We start from the raw sequence: 20678 nt of genomic DNA, 5'->3' as shown, positions 1-20678 counted from the left end.
ATTAAGCATTCACAAAGCAAACAGCAGAATATTATAAACATGAGATAGTCTGCAGATGCTGGAAATCCAGAAACACACACGATGCAGGTCAGGCAGCATCGATGGAAATTAATAAACAGTTGACACTTCCGGCCAAGACCCTTCATCAGGATTGGAAAGAAAAGACAAAGACTAAAGAATTAAAAGGTGGGGGAGGGAAGGAGGACTGCTAAAAAGTGATAGGTGAAGCCAGATGTGTTAGAAAAATAAAGAGCTAGAGAGGAAAGAATCTATAGGAAAGGAGAGTGGTCTATAGGAGAAAACGAAGGAGGAAAGGACCGAGGGGGAGGTGATAGGCAGGTGAGATTATTATGCACAAATTGGAGTACATGTTATTTTTGAGACAGATTCATTAAAGTTCAATGTATGAGTACCATATACAACTTTGAGATTCGCTTTTTTGCAGGCAGCCACAAAACACAGAAACACAATAGAATCCACGAAACAACCCACACAACAGGTAGAGCAGTAGATGTTGTGTATATGGATTTCAGCAAGGCATTTGATAAGGTTCCCCATGCAACGCTTATTGAGAAAGTAAGGAGGCATGGGATCCATGGGGATATTGCTTTGTGGATCCAGAAAGGCTTGCCCACAAAAGGCAAAGAGTGGTTGTAGATGGGTCATATTCTGCATGGAGGTCGGTGACCAGTGGAGTTCCTCAGGGATCTGTTCTAGGACCCTTACTCTTCGTGATTTGTATAAATGACCTGGATGAGGAAGTGGAGGGATGGTTTAGTAAGTTTGCTTATGACACAAAGGTTGGAGGTGTTGTGGTTAGTGTGGAGGGCTGTCAGAATTTACAGCAGGACATTGATAGGATGCAAAACTGGGCTGAGAAGTGGCAGGTGGAGTTCAACTCAGATAGTGTGAGGTGGTTCATTCTGGAAGGTCAAATATGATGGCAGAATATAGTATTAATGGTAAGACTCTTGGCAGTGTGGAGGAACAGAAGGATCTTGGGGACTGAGTCCATAGGACACTCAAAGCTGCTGTGCAGGTTGACTCTGTGGTTAAGAAAGCATACGGTGCATTGGCCTTCATCAACTGTGGGATTGAGTTTAAGAGTCAAGAGGTAATGTTACAGCTTTATAGGACCCTGGTTAGACCCCACTCGGAGCACTGTGCTCAGTTCTGGTCACCTCACTATAGGAAGGCTGTGGAAGCCATAGAAAGGATGCAGAGGAGATTTACAAGGATGTTGCCTGGATTGGGGAGCATGCCTTATGAGAATAGGTTGAGTGAACTTGGCTTTTTCTCCTTGGAGCAGCCGAGGATGAGAGGTGACCTGATTGAGGTGTATAAGATGATGAGAGGCTTTTTCCCCAGGGCTGAAATGGCTATCATGAGAGGACATAGTTTTAAGGAGCTTGGAAGTAGGGTCAGAGGAGACGTCAGGGGTAGGTTTTTTACGCAGAGAGTGGTGAGTGTGTAGAATGAGTGGCCGGCAATGGTGGTGGAGGTGGATATGATAGGGTCTTTTAAGAGACTTCTAGATAGGAACATGGAGCTTAGTAAAATAGAGGGTATGGGTAACCCTAGGAAATTTCTAAAGTACATGTTCAGCACAGCTTTGTGGGCCGAAGAGCTTGTATTGTTCAACACACACAAAATGCTGGTGGAACACAGCAGGCCAGACAGCATCTATAGGGAGAAGCCCTGACGAAAGGTCTCGGCCCGAAACGTTGACAGTGCTTCTCCCTATAGATGCTGCCTGGCCTGCTGCGTTCCACCAGCATTTTGAGTGTGTTGTTGTTTGAATTTCCAGCATCTGCAGATTACTTTGAGCTTGTATTGTCCTGTAGGTTTTCTATGTTTCTACGTTACTACAAACGTGCAATGTGCAAAACAAGAACAAATCTTTCAAACAATAAAAAAGCAAAACAGATATTACACAGAAGCTGAGCCGCAGAGAGCCCGAATGTGAGCCCACAGCCACGGAGACAGTTCAGTGCTGAGCTAAATGCTGCGTCAATTCAAGATTTTAACTCAAATGGTGCTCAAGTAATGAACACATAACTAACACCTTGAATTCAAAGTTCCGAACACTCTGGGATACTAATACTAAAGAGTCGCACTGTGGGAAAGGGAACTGTTTTCTACATCAGCAGGCTGGAGGAACTCATGGGGTCAGGAGGTGGTGATGACGCATCCAAATGTAGAGTCTGTCAATCCAAATCGATAACTGTTCAATTCCCTCCCCCGATGTAACCTGATCCACCGAGCTGCTCCAGCATTCTGTCTCTTTCTGCATCGGTCAGGGAGGGGGAGGAGGGAAGGATGGGTATATCAAACTAATGGCAGGATTTGCCCCCATTTACACTCTGTGACCACTTCACTGTGTACACTTGTATGTTAGTACAATTATCGAATCAGCCAATCACGTGGCAGCAACCCAATGTGTAAAGACATGCAGACATGGTCAAGAGGCTCAGGTGTTGTTCAGACCAAACATCAGAATGGAGAAGAGATGTGATCTGAGTGGCTTTGACTGTGGAATGATTGTTGGTGCCAGACAGGGTGGTTTGAGTATCTCAGAAACTGCTGATTTCCTGGGGTTTTCACACACAAGTCTTTAGAGTTTACAGAGAATGGTGCGAGCAACAAAAGGACATCCAGTGAGTGGTCGTTCTGTGGGTCAGAGGAGAATGGCCAGACTGGTTCAAGCTGACAGGAAGGTGATAGTAACACACACAAAATACTAGAAGAGCTCAGCAGGCCAGGCAACATCTGTGGAAATCTATGTTTCAGGCCGAGACCTACCAGCAGGACTGGGAAAAATGATGCAGGTTTGGGATTAGAGGGTGGGGAAGGGAGGGGAGGGAGAAACACTATATGAAACTGGAGGGGGATTAGGGTTAGGGTTAACCCCCTTCTCTAATACCTCTGTCTCAGGATGAGGCTTTTCATTCAGGAACAAAGGAGATGTCCCCCTTCTTCAAAGGAACGGGCTTCACTTCCTCCACCATCAATGTTGCCCTCAACTGCATCTCTTCCATTTTGAGCAGGTCTAGCCTCACCCCATCCTCCCACCACCCCACCAGGGATAGGGTTCCTCTTGTCCTCACCTACCACCCCACCAGCCTCCGCATCCAGCACATAATTCTCCGTAACTCCGCCATCTCCAATGGGATCCCACAACCAAGCACATCTTTCCCTCTTGCCCATTTTCTGCTTTCTGCAGGGATCGCACCCCATGTGACTCCCTTGTCCATTCATCCCTCCCCACTGAACTCCCTCCTGGCACTTGTCCTTACAAGTGGAACAAGTGCTACCCTTGCTCCTACACCTCTTCCCTCACTGACATTCAGGCCCCAAACAGTCCTTCCAGGTGAGGTGACTCTTCACCTGTGAGTCTGTTGGGGTCATTTACTGTGTTTGTTGCTCCTGGTGTAGTCTCCTGTGTAGTCGTGAGACCTGAAGTAGATTGGGAGATCATTTCACCGAGCATCTACGCTTCGTCTCAGATGAAGCGGGATCTCCCAGTGGCCACCCATTTTAATTCCACTTCCCATTTCCATTCCAACAGGTCAGTCCACGGCCTCCTCTACTGTGGCAATGAGGCCACTCTCAGGTTGGAGAAGCTACACCTTATATTCTGTCTGGGTAGCCTCCAACCCGATGGCATAAACATTGATTTCTCAAACTTCCGGTAATGCTGCACCCCCCCCCGACCCCGCCGATGCACCATCAATAACTCACTCTGAGATGTAAAGGCAAGAAAGTTCACCTTGCTGACCGACCAGCGCTCGGTTGCGTTCATGTTCAGCAACCAACAGCGGGGCAAAATCAAAAATGATAAAATTTTGCGGTGGAGAATAGAACTCTCCACCTACAACTATGATATCCTGTACCGGCCTGGCAGACCCTGATGCCCTATCCCGGGGAACGTGTGCTAGCGCACAGCTCGACCAGCTATACGCCCTTCATGCACATCTTTGCCATCCGGGGGTCACCCGATTTTACCATTTCGTGTAAGCCCGGAACCTGCCGTACTCCCTGGAGGACATCAGGACGATGACCAGGGACTGCCAAATCTGCGCTGAGTGCAAACTGCACTTCTACCGTCCTGAAATGGCGCAACTTGTCAAGGCCACCCGCCCTTTTGAGCGACTGAGTGTTGACTTTAAGGGCCCCCTTCCCTCTACCGACCGCAATGTCTATTTTCTCAATATTATCGACGAGTACTTGTGGTTCCCCTTTGCCATCCCCTGCCCCGACACCACTACCACACCCCCCCACTATTCTCCATCCTCCTTTCCCTCGCTCACTTTATCTCCTTGCCTCCCCATTGCCTCTCTCTGGTGCTCCTCTCCCTTTTCTTTCTTCCATGGCCTTTTGTCCTCTCCTATTAGATTTCCCCTTCTCCAGACCTGTATCTCCTTCACCAATCAACTTCCCAGCTCTTTACTTCACCCTTCCCCCTCCCAGTTTCACCCATCACCTTGTGTTTCTCTCTCCCCCCCCCCCCCCCCAATCATGGTTCCTCATCTTTTTTCTCCAGTACTACTGAAAGGCCTTGGTCCGAACCTTTACTCTTCTCCATTGAAAGCTGAAAAGACTGTACTCTTTTCCATGGATACTGCCTGGCCTGCTGAGTTCCTCCAGCATTTTGTTTGTTAGTTAGATTTCCAGTATCTGCAGATTTTCTCTTGTTTGCGACAGGAAGGTGACAGTAACTCAAATAACTACGCGTTACAACAGTGGCGGGCAGAAGAGCATCTGTGAACTCACAGCACATTGAACCTTGAAACAGAAGCAGAAGACCAGGAACATACTCTCAGTGTCCACTTTATTGGTAAGAGGGGGTATTGGATAAAGTGGCCAGTGATTGTATTCATACATTTACACTAGCTACGTCAGTAACTCACCAATTGTTCCTGTCTTGGTATCTTCAGCGTCAGAGCCAATAGCAGGCCTTGGGCTGCCACTCTGTTCCGATTCTGCAAGAAAAAGATGGTTCGAATGAGGGAAAAGCAGTTCATAGTTCATAGTTCAAGTTTAATTGTCATTCAAGCACACATGAATACCCATGAATGCTGCCAAATGAGACAGCATTACTGCAGGGCCAAGATGCAAAACACAGCACCAGCAGTCATACCCAGCACAAGGCACACATAGCACATATAAGATATCAGTAAAATACAGTCACAAAGAAAATATAGTCCAAGTGCCTGAGGCCAAGAATGTTGCAGAAATGTGCAGTCGAACAGATTGAAACAAGTCGGCTTGTTTTCTGCTGAGCAACAGTGTCCAGAATGGACGTCGCACCATACCACCTCTGATGTACACACCGACTCTGATGCTTCAGAACTATTCACTCTCACTACAGTAACAATCCTAGGTGCCATAAACTAAAGGGCTGTACCATGTCTACTTAACGTATTCCACATTTCACGTCCATCAGAGATATTTATCAGGAGCACTGAGTATGCAGGGCCCACGTCATTGTCACTGATCCCTCTCACCAGTACAACCATCCCTTTGACCTCCAACCATCAGGCAGGAGGTTCCGTAGCATTAGGACCAGGACTGTTAGGATGGGAAACAGCTTCCTCCTCCAAGCCGTTTGACTACTGAACTCACTGCCGTCACAAAAGATGCGCCAGTTTACTTTTTAACTTGCATCATAAATTCACCTTATTTTTTTTAATAAAAGATGCTGGAAATCCAGAGCAACACACACAAAACTTTGGAGAAACTCAGGCAGCTAGGCAGCATCTATGGAAATGAACAGATAGTTGACATTTCCATAAATGCTGCCCGACCTGCTGAGTTCCTCCAGCATTTTGTGTGTGTTGCTTTAGTATTTGTTAATTTACTAGTAGTAATATTATTTGATGTGCTGTGTGTGTGAATTATATGTACTGTGTTGGCTGAAGGAACGTTGTTTCATTTGGTGGTTGAGGCACCATCAATAACTCACTCTGAGACGTAAGGCGAGATATCGGCTTTTATTGACTGGAAGAAGGAACAAGCAGTGGTTGACCACCATACTACATCCTGGAGACTGAGAGGCTGGGCTCAGGCCTCAATCGCCTTTATACCGGGGTCTGTGGGTGGAGCCACAGGGGCAGTCAGCAGGGGGTGTGTCCAGACAGGTATATGTAGTTCACCACAGTGGTATGCATGCGTGCAGTTGAATGACAATAAACAAACTTGAACTTGACTTGACTTCAGTGCCATTGATCAGCTTGAGAAAGATCACTAAACAAAACCAAAACAACTGAAAATTGGAGAACTGTGTTTCATGGTCGGTGTGGTGGGGTACAATAAGGTGAACTTTTGGCCTTCCACCTTGTGGTCTACCTGCACCACACTTTCTCAGTAGCTGTTGTTTGCACTTTCTTCTTCAATGTTATTGTTTCAACTTGTATTATGCCTCTGGTAGCATATTGCAGCAGTGATCAGAATTCAATTCCTGCGCACTCTCTGTAAGGAGTTTGCACATTCTCCCTGTGACTGTGCGGGTTTCCTGCGAGGGCTACGGTTTCCTCCCACATTACAGAAACACATAGGTTAGGGTTAGTGAGATGTGGGCACGGTACGTTGGCACTGGAGGAATGGCATCACTTGCAGACTGTGGCAAACCTCGGGCTGTGTTAGTGATTGACGGATATGATGCATTTCATTGCATACTTCACTGTATACGTGACAAATAAAGCTCATCCTTAAAAACAGATGGGAGTGGGCCAGGGAAAGGTGAAGCAATAACGTTATCAGCTTGAGGGTCTGACCCTGTGGAAGCTCTAACCTCAGAGGGCTGTCAAGCGAGCGGCAGTTCTCCGGGTGAAAACGCCTTATTAATGAGAGAGTTCAGAGAAGAATGACCAGACTGGTTCAAGCTGACAGTAACTCAGATAGTGGCGCATCTCTGAATGCACAATACTCTGAACCTACAAGTGAATGGGCTACAGCAGCAGAAAGCCACTTTCCCTGAGACGTAGGAGCAGCATTCACCCCATCGAGTCTGCTCCACCATTTCATCATGGCCAATCCATTTCCCTCTCAACCCCATTCTCCTGCCTTCCTTCCGTAACTTTTCATGCCCTGACTAATCATGAACCTCTCAACCTCCACCTTAAATGAACCTGGCCTCCACAGCTCCCTGTGGCAACGAATTCCACAGATTCACCACCCTCTGGCTAAAGAAATTCCTCCTCATCTCCATTCTAAATGGAAGTCCCTCTATTCTGTGTCCTCTGATCCTAGACTCCCCTACCAAAAGAATTACCTTCTTACATATACTCTATCTAGGCCTTTCAGAAGGTTTCAGTGAGATCTCCCCTGAATTCCAATTCTTCAGTTCCAGTGAGTCAGTACATAAATTGCTGCTTCTGAACCTCTGGGCCCTCTCTAATATCAGCATATTATTTCTTAAATAAGAGGTCCAAAACTGCTCACAGTATTCTAAGTGAGGCCTTACTAATACCTTATAAATGCCCAGCAGCTTATCGTTGCTTTGATGAACTAGTCCTCTTGAAATGAATGCTAACATTGCATTAACCTTCCCCATCATTGGTTCAACCTGCAAGTTAACCTTTGGGGAATCTGTACCTAATAAAGTGGCCACAGGTAGTATTTACCACTGGTAGGTAACCCCATATCTTCTGTAACATGCAGATATTCTGAGTTTCAGCAGCATAATGCCAGATCAAAACAGAATGTGAGTTCCATAGGCAGAGGATCTCATTCCAGTTCAATTTAGAACTGATCGAGATAGTCAAAGTTGACGATACTCCCAGTTCATCATCCCTGAGAAGTGGTTTCAGCTTTTTACGAATGCTAGCCTTAGTACAGAAGGATGTCCCTTTAGAACAGAGATGCGGAGGAATATTTTTAGCCAGAGGGTGGTGAATGAGTGGAATTTGTTGCTAAATTCAGCTGTGGAGGCCAAGTCATTTTTGAATGTACAACTCACTTTGCACAGAACTGTAGTAATTTTATGCATTGCACTGTACTGCTGCTGCAAAAAAACCACAACTTTCATGACGTATGTGAGTGATGATAAACCCGATTCTGATATTGGTCTCCATTGTGGACTGAGAGTGGGAAGGGGGCAGGGAGAGAGGAGCCATCATTGGGAAAAGGGAAAGGGAGCAGGGCCAATTGTTTGGAATCAAATGACCCTGGCTGGTGTCTCAGGGCTGGGTGTGTTGGCACCCATGCCACCCCTTGCTCCCTGCACTCCTTCTTTACCACCTGTCCCACACATCTCCCATGGCACCCCACCCTGGCCATACCCAACAGATTTACAAACTCACTCTCTGCTTCATGTTGACAAATACAGTACAGTGCACCCTAGTTATATAGCTGTACCTAAGACTTTTGCACGCTACTGTATATATATTTCTTATTGTAATTTACAGTTTTTATTATTAAGCATTGCAATGCATTGTTGCCACAAAACAACAAATTTCCTGACATAATGCCAGTGATATTAAACCTAATTTTGATTCTATATTTAAAGTGGAGGTTGATAGGTTCTTGATTAGTCAGGGTATCAGAAGTTACAGGGAGAAGGCTGGAGAATAGGGTTGAGAGGAAAATAAATCAGCCATGATGGAATAGAGGAGGAGACTTGATGGGCTGAATGGCCTAAATCTGCTCCTACACCTAATGATACGACGAGGTGTTGTTGGGGCTGATGCAAATGATCCCAGTGAGAAAAGTGTATCTTCGTTACCTACTCTGGATGCTGGTTTCAGTTCTGGTCACCCAATACTCACGATCAGATCCACAGACTTTCTATTCTGGTTACATGATATAAATTTCCCAATTATTAAATGGTTATACAACACGGTTTATGCCTGGAATAACTTGAAAATTGAAACCGTGTTGAAACAAGTCGATGAACATGTGGTGAAATAGTTGTATATAATTACATTATATTCAGTACACAGCCAATTCAGATATTTTATTTTTTTCTCAACTAAAATGCCACATTTTTGATGTGTTTTTACATTTATTTTGCCTTTGAAATTGCTTCAAAAGGGCACATTATTTTTATTTATTGTTGTAGAGATACAGCATGGTGACAGGCCTGCCCAGCACAACGAGCCCATGCTGCCCAATTCCACCCAAGTGTCCAATTAATCCACTAACTGGTGCACCTCTGGATTGTGGAGGAAGCTGGATGTGGTGCTGGGGAGAACGTGCAGACTCCTTACAGACAGTGGTGGGAATTGAACCCTTTCACTGGTACTGTAAGGCACTGCGCTAACCTCTACACTACTAGGCTGGTACCAGAATGCAACTATGAAAAAAAATACTGACTAGGTTTCTGCCACATAACGTGCAGATTAGCAGCAGGTGGTGCTAATATTCTCCAAATTACTTGTTATGTTCCACCGAAGCCTAACAACTACCTCCCCCACTATTTACAATTAGTTGAAAAGTAACTAGCAAAGGACAGCAGTTATCCATGGGTTGTGACACTAGCTGCAAGAATGTCAAAAAGCAAACGCTTTTTGTTCTTAAGGACACCACTGTAACGTAGCGGTTAGAATAACACTTTGCCCCACCAGCTGTAACATTGAGGTTTGATTCCCACCACTGTCTGGAAGGAGTTTGTACAGTCTCCATGTGACCAGCTGTATTTCCTCCTGGTGCTCTGGTTTCCTCCCACATTCCAAAGACGTACTGGGTAGAGTTTTGCGTTGTGTGCTTGCGTTGTTGGTGCCGGAAGTGTGGTTCCATACTCAACGATTTGATTTGATGAAAATGATGCATTTCTCTGTATGTTTCAATGTATATGTGATAAATAAAGCTGATCTTTTCTTTCTAAAAACAGTAGCTGCCGGCAACAGAAAATAAAAACTGAGATGAGAACTGAGTAGGTTTGTTGGCTGGACTTGGTGTGGACCAAGTTTCTGTCTGCTACAGCGAAGGCAGTGTGTAGTCTGACAGTGAGCGATTGCCTTAATCATTTTTCTTGTGATTACAAGACTCTGATGGACATTGATAATGTAAAATGTTGCAAGTCTATTTCCTTGTTTATGGTGAGACAGGCAGCGTGGGAGCTGCATGGCCACAGTTGAAGTGAGGACTAGGCCTGAAGCAGGGGACTTGCCTGTTGCAGCTGCCAGGATGGGAGACACCAGAGGTGGTGTGATGCAGCACCACTGCTGGGTTTGAGGCTGGCCTCTTCTGTTGGTGCTGTTCTCCAGTGTTCCCTCACTGGAGGACAAGTTGGACTGCATGTGTGCGTACATTCGCCTGTGGACTGCTGAGAACTGCTTGTTCTTACCAAAAACAACCATACACCATCATTTTACAGGGCATGTCACTCAGGGACGGGCCATATAATTGTTTTTGTGTGGCTGTATGTTTACCGTTGCCTTATCTGTGCCTTATACTGTGGATGACAGTTGGTATTGTGCTTTGCACCTTGACCCCAGAGGAACACTGTTTCATTTGGCTATATTCAATGTACAACTGAATGATAATTAAACTTGTATTCTGTTCCTCCTGGGCCTCACTGATCTACACAAATTACTGAAGAGAACATCATATATAATATAGAGTCATACAAACAGGTACTTTGGCCCATCTAGTCCATTCTGAACCATTTACACTGCCTGTTCACATGTAAACAGTAAACCTATTTACGCTGGGTTTAGTTTTCACATGAGAGACCATTATATACCTTAAAACCTCTGGATAATGATACTAATATACTCAACTCATTAAGGATAACTGCATGCTGAGATGGGAAGCTCATATGTTTGAATGCACAGGTTGAAATGAGTTGACCATTCTCCCCCACAACCTGGGTTGACCATCCCCCTTTACAGTGCAAACAATTACTGATTGGGATTTGATTCCTGTCACCGTTGGTAAGGAGTTTGTACGTTCTCCCCCTGACTGTATGTGTTTCCTCCGGGCGCTCTGGTTTCCTCTGCATCACAAAGATGTATGGGTTAGGATTAGCAAATTGCAGCATGCTACGTAGGCACCAGAAAGATGACAATATTTGCAGGCTTCCCCCAGCACATTCACAGACCATGTTGGTTGTTGACACAAGTGACACATTTCACTGTACGGTTGGACGTACATGTGACTAGTAGATCTAATCTGATCTAATCTCATCTCCACTTTGAAGTTCCCTCCAGTATAAACCAACAGCGGCAATGTGTGTTGGTCTGACACCTGGTGAGCATGGTGCAGCTGCTGAGATTAGTTATTGTAAACTGTCAGCATCTACCACATGATGCTCACGATGTCTGTAAAAGTAAAGCTAACTGAATAACCCGTGAATTATTTGTTCAGTATTTTTGCAAGTCCCTAGAACAAACACTGGATACAATTATTCCTGAATGTGAAAACGTAACATAGAACAGTGCAGTATAATACTGGCCCTTTTGTCCTCAATATTATGCTGACCTTCTCAATCTAACACCTCCCTCCTACATAGCTCATAACTCTCTATTTTTCTTACATCTACGTGCCTATGTAACAGTCTTTAAAATGTCTCTAATGTATCCACCACCCCTGCAGTGTGTACCTGCACTCTCTGTGTAAAAAATCTTAACCTCTGACATCCCCCATGTGCCTTCCTCCACTCACCTTAAAACAGGGGTTCCCAACCTTATTTATCCCATGGACCAATACCATTAAGCAAGGGTACCGTGGACCCCAGGATAGGAACTCCTGCCTTCAAAGTTCAACTAAATTTATTTATCAAAGTATGTCTACAGTATACAACCTTGAGATTTGTCTGCTCACAGGCAGCCACAAGACAAGAAACCCAAAAGAACCCATGCAAAAAGACCTTTAAACAGCCAAATGGCAAGAAGACGCAAAAATTCAAATCGTGCAGACAATAAAAATAGGCAAGTAGCATTTAGAACAGAAGTGAATCCTCACACACGCAGTCCGGCACAGCCGGAACAGGCCCACGGCCACATCCTCAGGTCAGCATAGCAGAGTAGACATCACAGAACCTGCAGACGTGAAGCACAGGGCAGCTGGAGCAGGCCCACAGCCTCAGGTCAGCACACAGCTGAGTCCTCTGGTACTGCCAACTACCACCCTAGGTAAAAAGCACTGGCTGTTCACTCTATCTATGCCTCTCATAATCTTATATGCCTCTATCAAGTACCTTCTCATCTTCCTTGAATGGAAAATCCCACAAAAAGTAGTGGATCCGGCCCAGTCCATCACGGGTAAAGCCCTCCGCTGCATTCAGCATATCTACATGAAACACTTTCGCAGGAAAGTAGCATCCATCATCAAGGACCCTCACCCTCAGGCCATGCTCTCTTCTCACTACTACCATCAGGAGGAAGGTACAGGAGCCTCAGGAGTCACACCACCAGGTTCAGGAACAGTTATTATCCCTCAGCCATCAGGCCCTCAATCTAGACGGGATAACTTCACTCAACTTCGCACACACCATCACTGAACCATTCCCACAACTTACGGACTAACTTTTAAGCTTCTGAGTATCTATTGCTTGCTTGCTTGTTTGTTTATTTGTTTATTTATCTATTTTTCTCTCTTTCTTTATTTATTGTGAATGCATGAAAATGAACCTCAGGGTTGCATATGGTGACATATATGTATTTTGATAATAAATTTATTTTGAGCTTTTGAACTTCAAAGGGAAACATCCTAGCTTGCTCAACGTTTCTTCACAAAGTATGTATACTATTTCTGTGAAATTGTGATCTACTACATTTTTATTGCCCAGCGAAGTGTTACTGGAACAAGATGGTTGGAGGTGTGAGCCAGTGAAAGAGTGTTGTTTTAATGTTTTGTCAGCTGTGTCACGTCGGCAGGCTTTGTTCGTATTTTTGGCACTGTAGGGGTGCTCAGCGGCAGTTATCAGACGTGTGTTCCCATGGTTACAGATGCATGGCCACTCTTGCCAAGTGGTGGAGAGCAGCTGTCTGAACATCTTCAAATTGTCAGTCGTTTGTCTGATTCAGGACCGGGTGTCATCTCAATCCAATAAACAACGCCACCTTACCGACCACCGTGGTTAACCGGCATTACTATAGAGAACTCCCTCAATATCTACCATGCTGCGATATAGCCCGTGTATTTGGATTTCAATCCATCAAGAAGCACGGCACAGTAGCGTAAGGCTTTACGGTGCCAGCTATTATATCGGGGTTCGATTCCCACCACTGTCTGTAAGGACACTCCCATCTCCTACCACCCCATGAGACTCCGCATCCAACACATCATCTTCTGCAACTTCCAACGTCTCCAAAGGGATCCTACCACCAAACACATTGTTACTTCTCCCCCCTTTCTGCTTTCTGTAGGGATCGCTCCCTCTGCGATTCCCTTGTCCACTCGTACCTCCGCACTAATCTCCCTCCAGGCACTGTCCCCAAAGTGTGACACCTGCCCATTCACCTCCTCCTCATGACATTTCATGATGTCTCGGTGTTTTGATGTAGCCAATATAACCAATAAACCTTACTTTTATCCCAATCTCTTCCCATTTACAAGTCTCAGAGGTCCTCATCAAACAAAAATTATAAAGAGATAAGGATGAGCCTTTTTGTCACATGTACATTGAAGCATATAGTGAAATGCAGTACTTGTGTCAAATTAAATCAGCAATTGTGCAGAGCAGTTCTCAAGTGTCGTTATGCTTCCGCCGCCAACATCGCAAGCCCACAACGTACCAATCCTAACTTGTACATCTTTGGAATGTGGAAGGAACACTCATGGTCACAGGGACAATGTACATACACCTTACAAAAAAGCAGGTATTGAATCGAATCTTACAGCTGACGCTGTAAAATGTAACACTGACCACTGTGCTACCGTGCCATATAGTACGAGACAAAATAATAACTGTATAGAATAAAGTGTAACAGCTACAGAGAAAGCGCAGGGCAGGTAGGCAGTAAGGTGCAAGGTCATAACGAGGTTGATTGTAAGGTCAAGAGTCCATCAGGAAACCATTCAGGAAGGAGGTACAGGCGGTTCAGGAAGAGTTACTACAACTCAACCATCAGGCTCTTGAGCCTGAGGAGATAACTTCACTTGTCTCAATACTGAACTGTTCCCACAACCAATGGACTGTCAAGGACTCTTCATCTCATGTTCTTGATATTTATTGTTTGTTTATATATTTATTATTTTGTTTGTGTTTTTTTTTTCATTTTTGTTTTTGCACAGTTTGTTGTCTTTGCACATTGGTTCTTGTCCATCTTGTGTGAGTTTTTCATTGATTCTTTGTATTTACTGTGAATGCCTGCGAGACAATAATTCTTAGTACTTACTTTGACAATAAATGTACTTTAAACTTTGAGAATGTTTATGGCTGATCTGACCCAAGCTTTAGTTTCTCACCTGTCCCCGTTCCCATCACCCTCAGATCCCCAATCTTTCAAAAATTAATCTACTTTTTATATACTCCCAGTGAGCTAGCCTCCATTAGTCCGTATATAAGAAAAGATGTGCTGGCATTGGAGAGGGTCCTGAAGAGGTCCACAAGAATAATCTCAGGAATGGAAGGGTTAATGTATGAGGAGTGTTTGATTGCTCTAGACCTGTACTCACTGGAGTTTAGAAGATTGAGGGGAGATCTCATTGAAACCTATTGAATATTGAAAGGCCTTGATCAAGTGGATGTGCAGAAGATGTTTTCAATAATGGCAGAGTTTAGGACCAGGGAGTACAGCCTCAGAATAGAGGGATGTCCATTTAGAACAAACATGAGGAGTTTTATTTTTAGTCAGAGGGTGATAAATCTGTGGAACTCATTGCCACAGGCAGCTGTGGAGGCCAAGTCATTGGCTATACTTAAAGTGGAGATCGATAGGTTCTTGATTAATCAGAGGTTATAGGGAGAAGACAAGAAAATGGGGCTGGGAGGGGTAATAAATCTGCCCTGATGGAATGGCAGAAAGACTTGATGGGCCAAATGGCCTGATTCTGCTCCTATGTCCTATGGTTTAATTGTCTCTGACAGAGGTTTCATCACTTGTCTAATTCAGTTTCTCACAACTGCACACTTATCCTGTAACTATGGCTCCTTTCACCACACTACCACACTGTAACTCAGAATAACTTCCTGGAACAATTCACACCAAATACTGGAGGGACTCAGTAGGTCAGGCAGCATTGGCCCTTTGGGCTGAATCCCTTCATTGGGACTGGAAAGGAAGGGGAAAGATGCCAGAATAAAAAGTTGGGAGGAGGGGGAGGAGGACAGATAGAAAGTGGTAGGTGAAGCCGGCTGAGCAGAAAAAGGGCTGGAGAAGAGGGAATCTGATAGGAGAGGAGAGTGGACCATGGGAGAAAGGGAAGGAGGAAGGGACCATAGGAGGTGGGTGGTGGTGGTGATAGACAGGAGAGGAGAAGAGTCTAGAGTGGGGAACAAGGAGAATAGGGGGAGGGGAAAAGAAATAAAAAGAGAAATAAAATTATCGGAAGGAGAAATTGACATTCATGACACGCTCATAATTTCCAGGAAGTTACTCGGCTGAAAATAGAAGCAGACTTTCTCTTCCATAAACAGTGGTCAGAAGCTCCTGTTTCAGCTCTTACTTTTAACCACGTCTTGCACAAGAACTTATGCAAAAACCATGACACAACCAAGACCTCCGCAGTTTTTGCTTTCAAACCTTAGGGAGAGTACAAGTGGCCTGCATGATAGTGCAGCAACTGGGGTAGATTGGGGTTCAATGCCCGTCACTGTCTATATGGAATCTGTACGTTCTCCCTGTGATTATGTGGCTTTCCTCCAGGTGCTCTGGTTTCCTCCCACAGTCCAAAGATGTACTGTTAGGTTATTGAATTGTAGGCATGCCATGTTCGTGTCTGAAGTGAGGTACCCAACACCATCCTCACTGATTTCATTTGACAATGAGTGCTTTGATGTACAAAGTTCAAAGTAAATTTTATTATCAAAGTACATATATGTCACCATATACAACCCAGAGATTCATTTTCACTGGCATTCACAGTAAATACAAGAAACACAATAGAATCAATGAGAGACCACACACAGCGAGATGGACAAAGAACCAACGTGTAGAAAAACAACAAACTGTGCGAAGACAAAAGGAAAGAAAAAAAATAATAATTAGACCTACACAACAATATTTATGCAAATCTTCAGGAAGCCACAATACTAAACACCACTAGAATAGTCTGAAAGTTCCTATCAATTGAGAAATGAGTGTGCTTGGCTTTGCCGTACCTCAGGTTTTACCAGCTTGAGCAGAGAAATTTAAATATAATAATAATAATAATAATAATAATAATAATAATAATAAAATAAGCAATAAATTTCGAGAACCTGAGATGTAGAGTCCTTGAAAGTGAGTCCATAGGTTGTGGGAACTTTTCAATGATGGGGTGAGTGAAATTGAGTGAAGTTATCCCCTTTGGTTCAAGAGCCTGATGGTTGAGGGGTAGTAACTGTTCCTGAAGCTGATGCTGTACACCACACATACTGCTGAGTGTTGACAGCAAAAAGTTCCACTTTAGTCTCATCCAACCAGAAGACCTTTTCCCACATCTTTATAATATCTATATGATGCTTTGCAAAGCTTTTGTGGGCAAGGATATATGCTCCTTTTTAGCAGTACCTGTGGCATGTCTAATACTGTGTGTCAGCTAGGTGACACCATTCCTACCGTAAGTATAGTGGAATTAGCGTCATGCTATGGGGATGCATTTTAGCAGCAGGGACTGGAACTCTGGTCAGGAGTGATGGGAAGATGAATGCTACGAAATACAGAGAGATCCTGGATAAAAACTTGCTAACCTCTGCCAGAGAGCTTAAACTGGGAGGAAGTTCATCTTTCAGTAGGACAACGTTGCCAGACCAACCATGGAGTGACTTCAAATGAAGAAAATTGATGACCTTGTGTGACCCAGTCAGAATCCTGACCTTAACCTGATTGAATATCTCTGGCAGGACCTCAAGGTTGCTGTCCACCACCTCCCAACCAACCTGGCAGAGCTTGAGCAATTTTGCAAGAAGGAATGGGCAAATCTTGCTCCATGTTGTGCAAAGCTAATGAAGACTTACCCAAAATGACTATTGGCTGAAATAGCTGCAAGAGGTTGTTCAACTAAGTACTGAGTAAAAAGAGGATGAATACAGGAGATTGGGGCTGAGAGGAAAAACAGATTAGCCATGATGAAATGGCGGAGCAGACTGGATGGGAGAAATGGCCTAATTCTGCTCCGATATCTTCTGGTCTTGTGGCCCATGGAATACTTTTGAACTGCTGACATCTCCGTTTCTGAATTTTTAGTTTTTCATGCTTGACAATTTTCCCTGCATTTTGGGCTCTACTGTGAAAAAAAGGAGCCTGTGATTCACAAATAAAAATTCTCAGTTAAATTGAACAAAATCCCTGGTTGTAATACTCATTCATGTGAAGAAAGGGTTGGGAGCTGAATACATTCACAAGGCACAGTAAGGTTTGGCCTCATTGCTGCCCCCACCTGCCACTGTGTTAACTAGAGGGGACAGGCAGCAGCTCCAAAGGTCTTTGTACCTGAGTAGGAAATATATTCAAAAGCTTCAGAATCAGAGTCAAATTTGACAAACTCTATGTTGTGAAATGTGTTGTTCTGTGGCAGCAGTACAGTGCAATAATTAATAATAATAAAAACTGTAAGAATGTAAAGAATCAATAAGTAATTCAAAAAGAGAGCAAAGCAGTGAGGTGGCGATCATGGGTTCAGAAATCTAACAGTGGAGAGAAGAAGCTGGTCCTATCCCATTGAGGGGACTGGGACCTCACCTGCCAGTTAATACTCCTTCCCCTCCACCCCACCTTTTTATACTGTCTTCTTTCACCTTCCTTTCCAGTTCTGAGCAGGGTCTCGGCCTGAAACGTTAACTGTCTACTCTTTTCCATAGATGCTACCTGACCTGCTGAGTTCCTCCAGCATTTTGTGTGTGTTGGTTTCTAAATTTCTTCATGCACTATTAGGGTCCTGAACCAACGTGAAGATTTTACTCACCTCAACTCTGAACCGATTCCACAACCTACTTTGAAGGACTTATGTTCTCAGTAGTATCGACTTATTTATATATTTGGTGGCTGCAGTAGTAGTAATACTAGTAGCTGTAGTAATATTTGTACAGTTTGTCTTATTTTGCAAATTGTCAGTCTTTGTGTATAGTCTTTCATTGATTCTGTTGTATTTCTTTATTCTACTGTAAAAGCCCACAAGAAAATGAATCTCAGGGCTGTATATGGTGACATACACAAAATTTGACAATAAATTGACGAACTTTGACCTTATCTGGGTATGATTGATGAGGCTAGCCTCTACTATTATTTTTTAATGTTTATTTAGAGAGCCACTCTGCCCAGCCACCCCCGACTATCCCCAGTTTAACCCTAACCCAATCACAAGACAACTTATAATACAATTAATCCAATTCTGCTGAGTTCTCTCTGCAACTTTTGATGCCCATACTAATTAAGAACATACCAGCCTCTGCTTAGATTATGCTCAGTGACCGGAGCAGAGCACCCACTCCACGGGGAGGACGTACCAGCATTAAACTCCAAGCTCCAGTGCCTCCGAGCTGTAAGCTTTGCAACACCGCTACGTTACCATGGCGTCCCGTTTATTGCCCATTTCTGACTGCCCTTGAACTGAAATGGTTTGTTGGGTCATTTATCAGTCAGACACTGGTGCAGCACATAATGGGGTGCAATTTGCAACTATTTACAGCGGCATTCCGATTGTGCAGTCCAGCAACAGCTGAACAAACAATCAGAGTATTTGGCTGACCTACCTGGGTTCAGTAAGGGCGCGGAGCAGAGGGACATGAAGGACAAACAGAATTCACAGCCAGTACAGTGAAATAGTGTCGCTTAACTTGAGCCACAAAAAAATAGAATGAATGGGTATTTTAGGAACAGCTTCTCCCCCACTCCAGCATCAGATTTCTGGTTGCTCCACAAACCCATGGACCACACTATGATGGTAGCTCACTACTTTGCTCTCTTTTTCCTTGTTCTATCTATCTACTGATAAATCTATCAAAAAATCTGTCTGTATATGAGGGTAAGAGCTCAGCCAGCTTCATCATCATTCTCAGCTTCAAAAGGCAAGTCGTAAAGAAGGGGGCATCCATCATTATGGACCCTCATCACCCAGGAGGTGCCCTCTTTTCATTACTACTATCAGAGAGGAGGTACAAGAGTCTGAAGACCCACACTCATCACTTTAGGAACAACTTCTTCCGCTTTGTGAGAATATTTCTGAATGGACCGCAAACCTGTGAATACTATCTGTGAATGCTACTTGTGAACAATGCCCATGAACACTACCGTGAACAATACCTGTGAACACTACCTGTGAATACTATCTGTGAATTCTACTCGTGAACAATACCCGTAAACATATATCACACACTGCACATAAAACAAAGTATTACCACAAATAAAATAAAATATAATTTAATATAATTTAATAAAATATGTTAATAAAATATAATTTAAAATGCATGTAGTGAGCAGCACAGGTAAACAGTGAACAGCTCACTATCCTAGTGATGAAACCTCGGTGGTGGCAGGGTATTCATTAGCCTCACAGTCTGAGGGAAGAAGCTGTTACCCAGTCTGGCAGTCCTATTCCTGATGGAGGTGGGTCGAAGAGATTGTGGGATGGGTGGCAGGGATCCTCAACAATGCCTCGAGCCCTTTGTATACAATGCACCCAGTAAATGTCAAGAATAAGGGGGAGGGAGGCCCAAGTGATCCTCTTGGCAGTTGTTACTGTCCTCTGTTGGGTCTTGATGTCCGATGCCTTGCAGCTTCTGTACCACACAATGACGCAGCCAGACAGAACACTCTTGATGGTGCTCCTGTAGAACGGGGTGGGGAGCTTCGCATACCTCAATCTCCTCAGAAGGCAATGACTGTCTGTCTGGCCTCAATGATCCTCTGCCCCCACCATGTAATCATAACCTCCTGGCTTGGTACTCTCCGGGGATAGGTGAGTGGAATGTTCCTTTTGCAGTCATGACTTATAGCCTTTGGCTTCGATGCCATTGAGATCACCCTGGTCAAGCTTTCAGACAACCTTCATCTGTGGTTAATTGCCCTTCATCAGCCTCTCCACAACACATACCTTGGTTCACCACATTGGTCTCCTCAGGAGAAATGGCCCATCAAAAAATAGTGTTCCGCAATTGGCACTTCTCCTGGAGCAGCTTGTCATTCTGGATCATAATCCACCTCCCAGTTCCTCACTGCGTGTTGAACTTTGATAGCATTTTAATTCTTGGCACGACAGCGGCCATATTTCATTAGGAGTTTGAGGAGACTTGGTTTGTCACCAAAGAATCTCACAGATTGCTACTGATATATCATGGAGAGCATTCTAACTGGTTGTATCACTGTCTGGTGTGGAGGGGCCACTGCACAGGATCGGAAAAAGCTGCAGAAAGTTGTAAACTCAGCCAACTCCATTATGCGCACTAGCCTCCCTAGCATCGAGGACACCTTCAAAAAATGATGCCTCAAAAAGGCAGCATCCATCATTAAGGACCCCCATCACCCAGGACATGCCCCCTTCTCATTGCTACCATCAGGAAGGAGGTACAGGAACCAGAAACCAAACACTCAATGTCGCAATGTTTGAGGAACAGCTTCTACCTCTCTGCCATCGGATTTCTGAATGGGCAA

General features: G+C 44.3%; 1 protein-coding gene across 8 annotated transcripts in view; it reads right to left on the bottom strand.

Annotated features, from left to right (window-relative positions):
* Positions 1-20678, bottom strand: part of LOC132405962 (nuclear factor 1 C-type-like) — a 474435-nt gene that overhangs the window by 193555 nt on the left and 260202 nt on the right. For all 8 annotated transcript variants that reach the window (XM_059991009.1, XM_059991010.1, XM_059991008.1 and 5 more), the window contains exon 3: positions 4911-4982. In XM_059991009.1, the coding sequence (XP_059846992.1) occupies positions 4911-4982 (72 nt within the window). The remainder of the gene's footprint in view (positions 1-4910; positions 4983-20678) is intronic.

The sequence above is a fragment of the Hypanus sabinus genome, chromosome 16 (assembly GCF_030144855.1).
Source record: "Hypanus sabinus isolate sHypSab1 chromosome 16, sHypSab1.hap1, whole genome shotgun sequence".
NCBI lineage: Eukaryota > Metazoa > Chordata > Chondrichthyes > Myliobatiformes > Dasyatidae > Hypanus > Hypanus sabinus.
This window is presented reverse-complemented; position numbering and strand designations above follow the sequence as displayed.